Raw genomic sequence first — 14,878 nt, forward strand, 5'->3', positions numbered from 1 at the left:
CATACTCTGAACCTGTTTTGTAATTTGTTTTGGCCAAGGGAATACAGTGGAGATGGTGCTGTACAAGCAAAGCCTGGGCCTCAGCAGAATATACAGCTTTTACCTTTGCCCTTTTGGAACACTGCCTGGAGTACCATGTAAGAAGCCATTCCTGCTCCAAAGAGCCCAGGGAAGCCAGCAACGGGAGGAGTTACTGCAGCCCACAGTTTCAGATGTGAAAGTAATATTATATTGTGCCTTAAAATCAAGTTGATTAAGTTTATTTCCCCCAATTGTGTTCCATAATCCCATAAATTCTAGTAGCTAAATAAATAAAAAGAGCAAAGCTACTAGAATTTATTTGGCAGAGAGTCTCTTGCTCGCAGGCCTGGCTGTCTTCCCCGGGGCCCCTCCGAGGGGATGGGCCCCAGCTTCCCTCCCCACCCCAAGCAGAGCTCCCAGCGGCCAAAGACCACCGGAACCTAGCTACAGCCATGCTCGAGGCCCCTCTCCACATGCTTGGACAAGCCTCACTCATGAAGGTACCGGCAGAAGAACCCAGGTGTGTGTAATCCCATCAACAGCCAACATCCAGAGAGAGACTTAAAAGCAAGTTCCCAGAAGCGATATTTTGTAGCCCACTTCTCCCTCAAGGAGAAACTGGCAAGCTTCTGAGAGTTTCCTGCCCACATGGGACAGCCTTGCAAGCTTTCCATGGTGTATTCATATGCTAAATCCAGTAACAAGCTGGGTCCCATTCCCCTGACCCTGAAAAAAGCCTCAGTGCGACATCATTGGGAGGGCCAAGTTGAGAGAGACTTCTAAGATTTCAGGGAAAGGATGGATGGAGAGGTTATGAGCCCGATTGAGAAATTGATGATTAATGGGATTTCGTGATCGTGGTTTATTTATTTATTTATTTTGGGTGATGCACAGGGGTTACTCCTGGCTCTGCACTCAGGAATTACACCTGGCAGTGCTCGGAGGACCATATGGGATGCTGGGAATCGAACCTGGGTTGGCCACGTGCAAGGCAAATGCCCTACCTGCTGTGCTATCACTCCCCTTTGCTCTTTTTAACCAACCAGAGAAATCATATTTGAAAATGAGAGAGGCATCCCAGAAAGGAAGGGCTCTTGAATATAGTGAGAGGGAAAATTGAAACGTTTAGAAATGATGATGCCAGAGAGGATTCTTTTTTTTTCTCCAATACACTTTATAATTCTGTGGTGACAAAATCAATGAATGAATTTTGGATAGCAAGAACTGGGTGAATTCAGTACAGAATGTAGCAGAGAATGGAGAAATAGTACTTAAACCACTTACATGCCTGGTTCTGGGGAACAAAATTGGGAGAGAATTCAGAATCTATTACATACTCTTTCACCTCTGTATAAATACCATCTATAACTGTATTCACTTTAGGGGAACCACTTCCTATATGTGGCTACCCAAATCAACTAAGATTTAAGAGCAAAAGAGATAGTGCAGCAAGGACAGTGCTTGCTTTGCATGCAATCGACCTGGGTTCAATCCTCTGTAGTTCATAGGGTAAGGTATCCTAGGCCTGTGCCAAGTGCTTAATAATTACATGTGGCTAATTCAAGTACTTGAGATAGTGCTGATGCAGAATATTTCCATCATTACAGTATGTTCTATTAGAGAACGCTGTTTGTCCTAGTTAGATAATAAATTATTTGGTTCCTTTATCACTAAGACTGGACTATCTCAAACTTTTTTAGGTTCTGTGCAAATTATCAAACTTTTGCATACTAATTGCATTAGTTATCCAGTGCCAAATAATGAGTTATCTTTAAAATACACTGACCGAAGAAAAATTTCTCTCACAGTTTCTGTGGGTTGGGCAGTGATTAGAGCATAGCATAGATGCATAGTTTAGAATTCAGGGTGTCTTTCGAGGTTAGATCTCGGTAGGGGCTGCTGGATCTAGTGATAACCAGGAAAAAGAATCCACCTTATTTTTAAAATATAGATATATATCAATATTAAGTATATATACTGCTTTTTTTGGATCACACCCAGCAATGATCAGGGATTACTCCTAGCTCTGCACTCAAGAATTGCACTCATGACGGTGCTCAGGGGATCATTTGGGAAGCCAGGGATCAAATCCGGATTAGCTGTGTGCAAGGCAAAGGCCCTACCCAAGATACTATTATTTTGGTCCCTATTGATTTTGTATTAAAAACACCATGATTTACAAAGTTTTCATTACACAGTTGTTTCAAGCATTTAATGTTCCATCACCAGTAGTATCAACTTCCCACCAATATCCATAGTTTCCCTTCCAATCCCAACCTGCTCATTTTGGCACATAAAAAAATTTACTTTATATTGCTTATTCCAACAAATTTAAGAACTGGCAAATAGAATCATCAGAAAATAAATCAGTAAGGGCCAATTACTCATTACTATATAATTTTGACCTATGTAAATATGAACTCAAAATATTTGATACAATATTTTTAAATGCTTATTCTCATTTACATATATATGTTTTCATGTATGGAATCTAAAATATATTACATTAAATTTTATTTTATACTTGGATCTTGCTATGGTAATAATCATGTCTCACCTGTCATTAACAGCACTTTTAAAGTCATTAAAAGCACTTTAAAGAATTTTTACATGGGATAGGTAAGTCCCACATATGTAAATATTCCCCTTATACTTCATATAAACACTGTCATTTACAAAGTTGATCATGATGATTTGTTACAAGAATTCAATATTTTAATACCAATTCTACTACCATTAAACCTTCCCTTCTTCCACCATTGTCTCCAATTTTCCCAACCATCCCTTAACCTTGTCTCCATAGTAGTTCTTAACAATTTATTCTATATTGCTTACTATCACTAATTTGACAACAGAATGATCAAAAAATGTTTCCTTAGAAGAAAGTGAATGTAAATTGTATATAACCATTGAGCCATTAAGTCCTTATGTAAGAGATTACTCAGATCTTGTTACCAGCTAAGCCTTCTGTGTTTATGTTTTGTTAATAGATATTGGTTGCTTTCTACATTATATTCCACCCAATCTGGTGTGCTACTACTGATTTATCAGTGTTGTAGAGTTTGAGATGTCACCTAGGAAATCTAGAATTTTTAAAGTTGTGATACAGCTGGGGTGAAATTTTAAACTGAGTGGTGGTTTTAGGTTGTGTGCATGACTGCTGGGGCTTCTGGAAGTACAGGGAGATGGGGGAGATAGCCCATCCCAACTCCATGAAAACTTGAAGATTTAAGCCACAAAACCCGCATACCTGAATTTTTCAGCAGATTAATTTCTGGGTGAGGCTTAGTCTGAGGTAGTGGAGATGGCCGGGATGATGGCAGTGATTGTGGGTTGTAGGAGTTTTGGTCACTGGGGCTCTGTTTGTGTAGGCACTGAACTAACACACCTCCTCTCTAGGGTGCCCCAGATGACCCAGTCATGGGTATCTGAAAGAGTCTTCTGGTTCTTGTTGATCCCTTCTCTAGATTTATTCATGAGCCTCTCAAAGGATCCACTTTAAAGAAGATTCAATCACTTAGCTATTAGAAGAAGACTTAAGTCCTCACCATGTGTGGGCCTGACCAAGGGCTGCTTGCCTGTTCTCATCACATAGTGGATTGACTTCCAAAGGAACAGAAAGCAAAAGGAAGCCTCAGTGTCTTTTGTGACCTAGTCAACAAAGTTACAGTAAAGTTACTTCCTCCTTGTTCCATTCATTAAAAGCAGTTCCTGAAGTAGGTTCTCCTATTAAATCAGAGCATATTTGAACATTATAACATTTTATTGTTCTCATCTGCAAATTGGGTAAAATTATCCATATGTAGAAATTATATTGGTATGAAGAGGCACAATTGATATGAAGTATTTTAATAGCACACTTTGCAAATAGCAAAACATATCCTTAAAAAATATTTGCTAATAGTATTTACTAAAATATTTGACTAATATTAGAAGGTTCCTGTCAGGGATCATGACTAACTTATTTTGGTAATTTAAGTTTCAGTTAATGGGCCAGAGAGATAGTGCAGTGAGTAAGTTGCTTGCCTTGCTTGCAGTCAACACCTGAGCCACCAGGAGCGATCTCTGAGCACAGACCCAGGAACCAACTCTAAGCACTGCCGCTTGTGGCTCCAAATGTTTTAAAAAGTGTCAATTCTACACCTCCTCCCCAAAGTCACTGTCATGCCTCTCACTGGAATCCACCACCTTAAGACTAAGCTCCAGAGAGAACCTACTCTGCCAAAAATTTCAGGTACATGGATTATTTTTACTGAAAACTCCAGGTCTTCACTGAGTCAGGATGGGCAACCCCCATTTACCTCCCCACACTTCCAGAAGCCTGTCAGCCATGCCCTCTTCCCACTAGGCAACCATGTAAGCTCACCTACCGGCCTTATTCCAGAGACTCCGAAGTAAGTCTCAAAAGAGATCAACTAACCACGAACATTTCTTGGATACCTGTTGTTCCCGACTGAGACTTTGGGGTGTTTTCAGCAAGGGAGCAGGACAGCTCCCCCCTACCAATTTCCCCGGCAGCAGGTTGCACACATGTCCCAAAGCCACTGAAATGTCTCAGGTCTGATTGCCCGGTTATATATTCTGGAATTTCTGGAGCCACATCTCCAAACTCTGTGACACTGACATGTCAGCAGTAGCACACCAGATTGTAAGGAATTGCAGAAGTCAACCAATCTAGACTAACAAACACATTAGCACAGAAGACAACTTGAAGCAACAGCTTAATAAACCCTCAGACAAGGACTTAATTTCCCCCATGAGATACAATTTTTACAAATTTTCTTCTGTGAAAATTTTTTTATCATTTCATAAGCCTTTTATTGGTAACAAACAACACAAAATATGTTACTTTGGGCCTGCTACAGGGGCAGGCTTGAGGGGTGGTTAGGAAAATGGAGACAATGGTGGAGAGAAGGTGATGATCATGAGATTGGTGTTATCATACTGCATTCCTGTAACAAATCATCATAAACAGCATTGTAATGCGTAGTGTTTAAATAAAGTGGGAATAAATAAGAAAATGAAATGTGTCAATTGAAATAAATGCTATACACTTAACGGATGTTTATTAAAATATTTGAGAAATAAATGATTAACATATTTTAATTAGGCAAATTAAATGGAGTATTCCTAAAAGTAGAAAGAACATGCAATAATCATGTAAATAAATTTGCTTTACTTATATTAAAATGTTCCATAAAATTGGACACAAAAAAGAACATACTAATGTAATGAGTACTAATTTACAAAAGTATAACCAATAGTATTTATTAGACGTGATGGCATTTAATGTAACATTTTCACGGTCTTAACATTCAAATTTTTTCTACAAAGATGTGTTTGTAGATATAGGCGTAACAATGTCTTGTTGAGACATGGAGATGTTTATTACTTACTTAAAAATATAAATTGAGCAGGCAAAGCAATAGTACAGCAGGTAGGGGGCTTGCCTTGCATGTGGACAATGCTGGTTTGATCCTTGCATGATATGTGGTCCTCAGGAGTAAGCACTGTGTGCAGAGCCAGGAGTGATCCCTGAGCACTGCTTGGCATGGGATTGTAGAAGAACCAGAAACAAACAAAATAAATAATAAATTAAAATGCATGTATTTAAATCAAACAGTGCTAAGCATTACTAGAATTAAAGTATGAGGAAAACACTTTCAGTAATTATTCAAACAAGTGTATTATGTGTAGTGTTTTGTCACTGATATATTTTTATGCCTTTTGCTTTGCTCTGTGCTCAAGGATCACTCCTGGTGGTGCTTAGGGGACCATATATGGTACAAGGGATAGAACCCAGTAGTGAGATAAGCACCCTAGCCACCTTACTATTTCTCTAGTCCATTATTTTCTTCTTACTATAAGGAGTATACATGAACACATACAAGCTTTAGAAACAAATTAAATCCCATTAAGTGGTTACAGAGTAAGAGAATGGTGTAATCTTTAATTAGCCTTACTAGACTAACAGACATGACTTTCTGTTACTTTCCTAAGTGCACTGATCATTTAAAGGAAAATTCTGAAAATTACCAGGCATGTTCTTAAAGTCAGTAATGACTCTTAAGAGAACAGAGTGTTTTCACAATGAGCTGCAAAGAACCCCAGGAATGGGAAGAACCTTTTCTGCCATTCATAATTAATTTTTTCTCCTTCTTAAACCCAGATCTAACAGAAAGGAAGACAAAGCAGAAGATGTTAGAAACGTCATTGAAGAAACCATTATTTAAGTTAGACCCTTTTAAAGGGGAAAAAACAGGTTCTGGGCCAGAGAGTTCAATGGCTAGAGCACAAGCTTTGCATGCAGGAGGCCCAGTTTCAATTCCTAGCACCTCATGGCCCCACAAACACCAAACCAGGGAGTAGCCCATGAGTACTGCTGGTGACCCCCCCCAGCCAAAAAAATTAATAAAGACAAATACAGGTCAAAGAAAACAGTTGCACAGTTGAAATATCAAGATTAATTATACCTGTGTTGCCTTGATTGTTCATTTTGGAGCCACTCCTAGCTGTGTTAATCCTGGCTCTAAGCTCAGGAATCTACTCCTGGCAGTGCTGATCAGAAGACCCACACGTTGTGCTGGCAATTTAATCACAAGCTCAGTCATGCACAAGGCCAGCATCCTACCCACCATAATTCTCTCTGGCCCCTGATTTGCTCTTTTAAAAAGGAACAAAGACATGTCAGTATTTACCTGCACCTTCATCTGAAATCCTTACGTCCTTACAACTAACTTTCCTAATACATGGAAGGAGAATCTGATCTAAATGCCACAGTAAATTTATTCTCTACTGTTCTGAAAAATATATGTATTATCTACAGATGATGATGATATTATCTATGATGAAACAGACACGTTTCACTCTACATTCTTAATACTGGTGGAAGTCATGTGATCTCCAGAGGACATCTTCCTAGTGCGGGACTAAGACATTGGTTTTTGTTTGTTTGTTTGCTTGTTTATTTTTGCTTTCTGGGTCACACCTGGCGACGCACAGGGGTTACTCCTAGTTCTGCACTCGGGAACCACTCCTGGTGGTGCTCAGGGGACCATATGGGATGCTGGGAATCGGACCCGGGTCAGCCACGTACAAGGCAAACGCCCTACTCTTTGTGCTATCGCTCCAGCCCCGGTTTTTGTCTGTGTTTTATTGTTGTTTTTGGTCTGATTTTGAGCCACACTTGCATACACTCCAGTCCATTGAGTCATCTTCCTGGCCTTAAGAAAGACATTTGAAGGAGAACAAATGATTTTCATACCAGCTATTCACAACCAGCCTAGTTATCCTCGAAAGGTCAAAGAAATGTCAAGAGATGACAGTTATTAAGCATGGGAAAGACTCTGGAGATCATTTTATTACCCACAGTGGAGGTCAAGAGATATGAAGAGATTAGTAGAGAATACATACACATTAGTTTCTCCTTTTTTTCCTTCCTTCATTCCTTCCTTCTTCCTTCCTTCCTTCCTCCTTCCTTCTTCCCTTCCTTCTTTCCTTCCTTCCTTCACTTCTTCCTCCCTTCCTCCCTCCCTCCCTCCCTCCCTTCCTTCCTTCTTTCCTTCCTTCCTTCCTTCCTTCCTTCCTTCCTTCCTTCCTTCCTTCCTTCCTTCCTTCCTTCCTTCCTTCCTTCACTTCTTTCTCCCTCCCCCCTCCCTCCCTCCCTCCCTCCCTCCCTCCCTTCCTTCCTTCCTTCCTTCCTTCCTTCCTTCCTTCCTTCCTTCCTTCCTTCCTTCCTTCCTTCCTTCCTTCTTTTCTTTTTTTCCTTAACTTCCTCCTGGCTCTATGCTCAGGGATCACTCCTGGCAAAGCTTAGGGGATGGGGGGGAGGCATATGCAGTGCCAGGAACAGAATCTGTTCTGTTTGCAGCCTACAAGGCAAGTGCCCTATGTACTGTACTTATCTCTCCAGCCCAGTTTCTTCTCTTTCACCTTAACTTCATAATGAATTAACTTGCAGCTATTATTTATGGTAAAACTTTACTATTATAAGATACTTTCTAGTCTTTACCAAAATCATCGTTCAGTTTTTCTTTTATATTTTATTCTTAACAAAACTTTCAAAGTTAGTAGAACTTATTTGATTAATACAACCAGTAATAAATTTTGTTTAAAATATTTCACTGAGGCTAGAGAGCACAGGCTTGTATATGTGAGGAATGTTTGTTTGACGTTATTTTTTGTTTTTGTTTTTTGGTGCCAGGCACTGATCACTAAGCAGATATGTCAGGATTATAGTTGGTGCATGTGATTAAACTCTTAGACTAACTCTTACAGGTCAAGTGCTTAAATCCACTGAATTATCTTAAATTAGAAAATTGTTATGATGATGTTTAAAGAGTCATGTTACAGGAATACAGCTTTTCTTTTATCAGATGAAACATGTGCTTTTCTTTTTTCTTGTATTTGTTATCCAGTATATTGTGGATTCTAAGTAGACACTGAGTTAATATGTACTGCAACAGACTTCTTTTTTTGCAAGGATAGAAGACTATTTAAGGATTAAGCACGACTACTCTATTTTACGGAAATCTAGTTTGCTATTGTTGTTGTTGTTGTTTCGTGTTTTGGGGGACCACACTTGGCAATGCTCAGGGGTTACTCCTGGCTCTGCACTCAGGAATTACTTCTGGTGGTGCTCAGGGAACCATAGGGGATGCTGGGGATTGATCTATATCAACTGTATATAAGGGATACCCTACCCCACTATACTACCACTCTAGCCCCCAAAATTTAGTTTTTTAACCCAAAGTGCATGCTAACTCTTATTTTAAAAATTCCTAAATACATTTTAATTTTTTAGGCACATGCATATTACCATCATCTTGATTTCATCCTTGCCGTGATCTATTTATTTCTTTTCTCCACCTACCTGGTCTATTTGATTTCTACTTTGGATCAGAAGCAAAATGGGAAGATTAACAAATGAAACCTTCACATTTGTCTTACCATTCTGAGGTGATTCTAAAGCAATCGGCTCTCATACACCTAGGGAGTAAGAGATGCTTTGGGCTTTTGAGAAAGTGCATGCATACAGTCTTTAATGTACTAGGAAGCATCTTGGGAAATTTGTGTCTATATTTACATGTGTCTATTAAGGATTAACTCTTTTATGATAATTTCCATTAGGCAAATATTGGACTGTGGTTTGTAAAAAGTGTAATGTAGAACTATAAGTTCAAATTGGGGGGTGCATGCCCACCCGGGAGGGGAAAGGTATTTCTCTCTCTCGCCTGTCCCTTCCTGGGGATGAGGGGCGTGGGGACCGCCATATTATGACGACCACAGATGGGATTTTACGACAAAAACTGCAGCAAAAGGGCGCGAAGGTGCTCTTGGGAAGGTGGGAGGCACTGGCCCCTCCCACTGCTGCCGAGATGTGACCCCGGGGGCCGCACACGTGTGCAGCTCCTCCGCAGCTGCACCAGCGTGAATCCAGACCCAGCTGAACCAACTACAACATGGACTGCTCTTGCAGATTGTTTCCAGCCAGAGAACTAAGCTGCGACCCCATGCCCGCCCGGGAGGGGAAAGGTATTTCTCTCTCTCGCCTGTCCCTTCCCGGGGATGAAGGGCGTGGGGACCGCCATATTATGACGACCACAGATGGGGTTTACAAGCTTGCAATGATCGAATATCCGGAAGAAATCTCCCTGGACTTAGTTGTTAAAGTACAGAAATACAAAACCGCGCGGCCAAGACCTCATTTCTCTTCACAACAGGTCTGACTCTAGTGGGGTGCTCCTAATAATAATGGTGAGGTTTGTGTTGAAATATTGAATGTAACCAAAGTAAATAGAAAGTAAAGTGAAATTTATCAGTTACAAGGTAGGGGGGTTCGGGGGTGGGCGGGATGGGAGGTGTACTTTGGTTTTTTTGGTTTTTTTGTTTTGTTTTTTTTTGTCTTGGTGGTGGGATATGGGCACTGGTGAAGGGATGGTTTTTTCAGCATTTTATGACTAAGACTTAAGCCTGAAAGCATTGTAATTTTCCACATGGTGATTCAATAAAATAAAATTTAAAAAAATAAAAAGTAAAAAATAAAAAAATAATTGGGGGGTGGAGTAATAGTAAGGTACCTTGTATGCAATGACCTGGGTTCAATCCCTGGCACCCCGTATGATCCCTGAGGACCTTCAAGTATGACCCCCGCAAAAAAAAAAAAACTGTCCAATCGGACATTTCATTTCAATTTAAATGTGTGCATATTTCTTCACAGAATTAAGTGTAATGCTCATTGTGATTGAGTTATACTAGTTTCTTTTGGCAATATTACTCTGGCAATATTACTTTGTAATTAAAATTACAATATTAATTTGGCATCCAATATTACTTTTATAGTATCTATTGTTGCTCCCAGAAGAGAGCAACACAGAGTCTCTTGCCCCTGCACCTGGCTGTCTTCTCCAGGGCCCCTCGGAGGGGGTGAGTTGAGTTTCCCTCCCTACCCGAGCAGAGCCCCGGCAGCCGAAGACCTCTGGAACTCAGACACAGCCATGCTCAAGACCCCTCTCCCCAAGTTCGGACAAGCCTCATGCATGAAGGAACTGGCAGAGGAATCCAGGTGTGTGGAACCTGGGGCTGAGATTTCCAAGCCTGCTCGGATCGGGACTGGGCCTCCTCTACCCAGATCCCCCTTTGTCCAGCAGCTTGGCAGCCACATCCACAAACTGCTCTCAGTACCATATAATCCCATCAACAGCCAAGATCCAGAAAGCGACCTCTTATAGCCTAGTTCTCCCCCTCAGAGAAATTGGCAAGCTACTGAAAGTATCCAGCCCACACGGCAGAGCCCGGCAAGCTCTCTGTGGCGTATTTGATAGGCCAAATACAGTAATAATGATAGGTCTCATTCCCCTTACCCTGAAAGAGCCTCCAATGTGGCACTGCTGGGAAGAATGAGTAAAGAGAGGCTGCTAAAATCTCAGGGCTAGGACGAATGGAGACGTTACTGCCACCCGCTTGAGCAAATCGATGATCAACGGGATGACAGTGATCAGCGCTCTTAGCTCCAGTGGTATCTCTAGAACCCCTGTCTTCACTAAATTTTTAAGATACACACAATGCATTTGTAATGTCTTTTTCAAGAGATTCTTTAGCATGTGATACAAAATGAGAGAATTTGGGAATATAAAGAAAAATAGTCTGGGTTTCCACTGTCCAAGGAGTCTCAGCTATCAGTGGACTGGTCACGTGGAACACACCTCTCTTGGCAAGCCAGCCAGTCGCAGGAGGCCAAGAGCACTTGCTCTTCCTTTCATTTCCAAAATGACATTTCTACTCCGATATCCCCATTTTATGTTGTGCTGAATCATACAATTCCAGTTAATAGGTCCGTTCTCATTTTTGATTTAAAAGATGGGGCTGAGGATAGTACAGAGGGTAGGGCATTCGTCTTGCTTGAGGCTCATCAGGGTTGGAAGCAGGCATCCCATCAATGAGCACTGCCCAGAGTATAATCTTGAGTGTAGAGGCAAGAGTAACCCTTGAGAACCGCAGGGTGTGGCTCCAAAAGGAGAGAGAGTGGGGGGAGAGGGAGAGGGGGGGAGGGGGAAAGAGAGAGGGAGAGAGGGAGAGAGGGGAGAGAGAGAGAGAGAGAGAGAGAGAGAGAGAGAGAGAGAGAGAGAGAGAGAGAGAGAGAGAGAGAGAGAGAGAGAGAGAGAGAGACTATTGCTGGGCCTAGAAAGCTCAATGGGTCCCCCAAACTCTGCCATGACTGACAGCCCTGCCTGCCCCCCCCTTCCCCTTTCAACCCCTTACACCCGCCCCGCTCCCCCCCTCTCCCCCCGCAGTACGGCAGGGTGTGCCCCAGCCCCTATCCAATCTTCAAATAAAAGGATTACTGCTTATTACTAAAGCCTTGCCAATTCTTTCGTGGACCACTGAAGTTTAGTACTAACAGTCAGCCAGGAAGGGGCTGTGCTAGCATTCTGGAAGCTTATAATTAAGTTCAGTGTTTGTGTGTGGGATGGAGTGGGGGTGGAACACGGCCGTTAATTATAGCGTTTGTGAGCGCCTGCCAGGCTTTTAAGCAGCAAAACACGAGAAGACAGAAGCCGATGAAACAAAAGTTGCCCGGGAGTTCCCGGCAGGACCAGGGAACTTTGGGTGCCCTCAAAACTCAAGCGATGGGCATGCTAGAATGCCCCTCCCCTCGCGCCCACCATCCCTGAGGTGATGAGTTCGAAAGCCACTTGCGTGTGTGTGGTGGGGGGGCGGGCGGAGGAGGTGGTACGAGGCGGGGGGGAGGGGGCAGCTACGGACCAAGGCTCCGGGACCAGGGCCTGGGAACAGCGGACCCGCTCCAGGTCCCGCGGAAGCCGCTCGGATTGCTCCAGTAGGGGGGAGGACACTTCCCCTTCACTTCCGGCGGCGACGCGGGCTCCGCCTCCTGGGAGCGCCTCTCCGCCGGCTCCGCCTCCTCCCGCTGGGTCTCCCGAGAGAGCTCCACCCAGGCCCCGCCTCTTTCTCCGGCCACGCCCCCTCCCATTTACTCTCCCGGGCTCGTCCCGCCCCGACTCCGCCTCCAAGTCGCGCTCCTCCTCCTCCCCCCGCAGCCGCTCCCCGCCTGGGGGTGCAACTCTCACCCCGGCTGTCCCGGCCCGAGCTGCGGAACGGGAGGGAGACTCGGGCCGCCCGCGCCGCCGTCCCCGCCCGAGCGCCCCGCGCCCAACTTCCCGGGCGGCTGCTCCCGAGAGTTCAGTCCTGCTGCAGGCTTCAGGCGCCGTCCCGGAGCCGTGTCGGAGCGGGCGGCCAGCGAGTTTGGGCGCTCGGCGTGCAGGGCCGCGGGCACCGTGCGCTCCCGGAGGGGTGGCCGGGGCCCCGGGCTCAGCGCCCCGCAACGCACTTCGGCGATGGCTCCTGCTCCGCGGCGGTGCCTGCGCCTTCACCCTCGCCGACTCCGGCTTCTCGTCGTCGGGTCGCCGCCGCCGCCGCCGCTGCTGCTGCTGCTGCTGCTGCTGCTGCCGCCCCAGTGCGGCTCCTTCAACCTAGACACGGACAGTCCCGCCGAGTACTCGGGCCCCGAAGGAAGTTACTTCGGCTTCGCGGTGGATTTCTTCGTGCCCAGCGAGTCTCCGTAAGTGGCCGCGCTGGGGAGGGGAGGCGCCCCCATCCCCCCACAGCGCGCGCACCCATCCCCGAGGGCGGGGATCTTCGGGTTTCCCGGCCCGCGACCGAATGCCCAACATTTTGAGGAGATGAGATCGGTGGGTGGCGGGGAGAGGACCGGTGAAACCCACCTACTAGCTCCCTGCCTCCCTCACGTCTCGCAAGGAGAACTCGGGAAAGGATGTGCGCTGAAAACTCGGGAAAGTGGGAGAGTTGCAAAGGCAGGTCGGCTTGGACCGCGCTCCTCGGCTTGGGCGCTTTCGTGGCTCAACTTCCCCTCCTCCCCCCACCCCCGCCTGCCCCCGCTACTAAGTTACTCTTTCTCGATCCCCCTTTTCTGCTCCGCTGTCCCGAACGCTCGTTCTCTCGCTGTCCCCAAGCAAACCCTCCCCCACCCACTCCGGCTCGCAGCCCGATCATTCCTCTTCACTGGTTTCGCGGACTTGGGATGGCTAAAATGACCACACTGTCACCTCTGGTGCATGGTATCTTATCTCCGGGACTCGTCAGGCTCGGGCGCATGTGAGGGCGGACCGATGACGGTGTCATCTGTTCTTTTTATAGCGATTCATGATTTAGGTCATTGTTCGCGGAGAGCGAGGGTGTTCGTGGGGAGTTCTCACTCACTTTGCAGGTCTTCTCGACACGGCAGCCTTGAGGAAACCGGTTTTGTCTCTAGATCGCCTACGGATCGCGTTTATAAAGACGTCAGGATTTGTAACAGTGATTGTCGCTATTAGATTCAAAAGTAGTCTCCAACTTGACCGAACACTGACATCATTCCCCGAGTTCCACTTTAGCATTAGAAATGCCGATTTAAAGAAGTGTGCGCTGGCTGACTTCTGAAGTTTAGGGCGTGTTTTCAAGAAGGCAAGTTGGTTCTTCTTAGGGTTCTTCCCAAGCTGGTGCAAATGGTAACATATTGTTTCTAAACGTACACATACAGAAACTTTGTTTCTAACGGTTCTATTTTATTACTATTTTTATTGGGTTTTTTTGGGGGGGGGCACATTCCTGGCTCCGCACTCAGGAATCACTCCTATTGGTGCTCAGGGGACCATATGGGATGCTGAGGATCAAACTTGGTCAGCTGCGTGCAAGGCAGTGCCCTACCTGCTGTATTGTGGCTTCAGCCCCTCACTCCCACCCCGATTTTAAAGAATTTGGGAAGGAGGATAATTTTCACGGTCAGTGCTAGGATAGTAATATTTGACAGTTCATACATGTGATCTAAATATTTTTCTACTCCAGTTAACAGTAGAATATTCAGGATTTATACTTTTGATCCCTTTATAAATGCTGCCAAAAATCATTCATTTCGCTGATAACTTTTGCAGCAGTCAATAGGTTGAAAGCAGTTAGTGGAAACGAGACATTGTTTCCGGGACTGGACTCAATTTTATTTCCAGCTTTAGTGGAAGGTTTTCCAAGATGATTTTAATTAAATAGCCATCAACTTTGAGAAGCATTAGCCACCTTCTTGTTTGACTTAATCAGCCTTATTTTAAAGAAGTTTTTATTTCCAGATATGTAAGTGTATTCCTGTCTTTAAGTTCCAAAACTGTAGATGCTTCCAAAAGTGCTTTTTCAGGTTTGAATTGTACAGAAATTTTAATAATTTTGAAAGTATGTATCTGTCTTGTCAAGAGTTAGTACTTAAGATTACATGTAAGTACTTCAAAGTGGATGGAGTGTTTTGCAAATGTTGCTGTTAATTCTGCAGCAACCCTCTGAGATCAGTAGGTCA

General features: G+C 44.3%; 1 protein-coding gene across 1 annotated transcript in view; it reads left to right on the forward strand.

Moving 5' to 3' along the window:
* The first annotated feature begins 11,850 nt into the window (after positions 1 to 11,850).
* Positions 11,851 to 14,878, forward strand: part of ITGAV (integrin subunit alpha V) — a 123,147-nt gene continuing 120,119 nt past the window's right edge. The window contains exon 1 of the mRNA XM_055120880.1: positions 11,851 to 13,099. Within this exon, the coding sequence (XP_054976855.1) occupies positions 12,876 to 13,099 (224 nt within the window). The 5' untranslated portion in view covers positions 11,851 to 12,875. The remainder of the gene's footprint in view (positions 13,100 to 14,878) is intronic.

The sequence above is a fragment of the Sorex araneus genome, chromosome X (assembly GCF_027595985.1).
Source record: "Sorex araneus isolate mSorAra2 chromosome X, mSorAra2.pri, whole genome shotgun sequence".
Classification (NCBI taxonomy): Eukaryota; Metazoa; Chordata; class Mammalia; order Eulipotyphla; family Soricidae; genus Sorex; species Sorex araneus.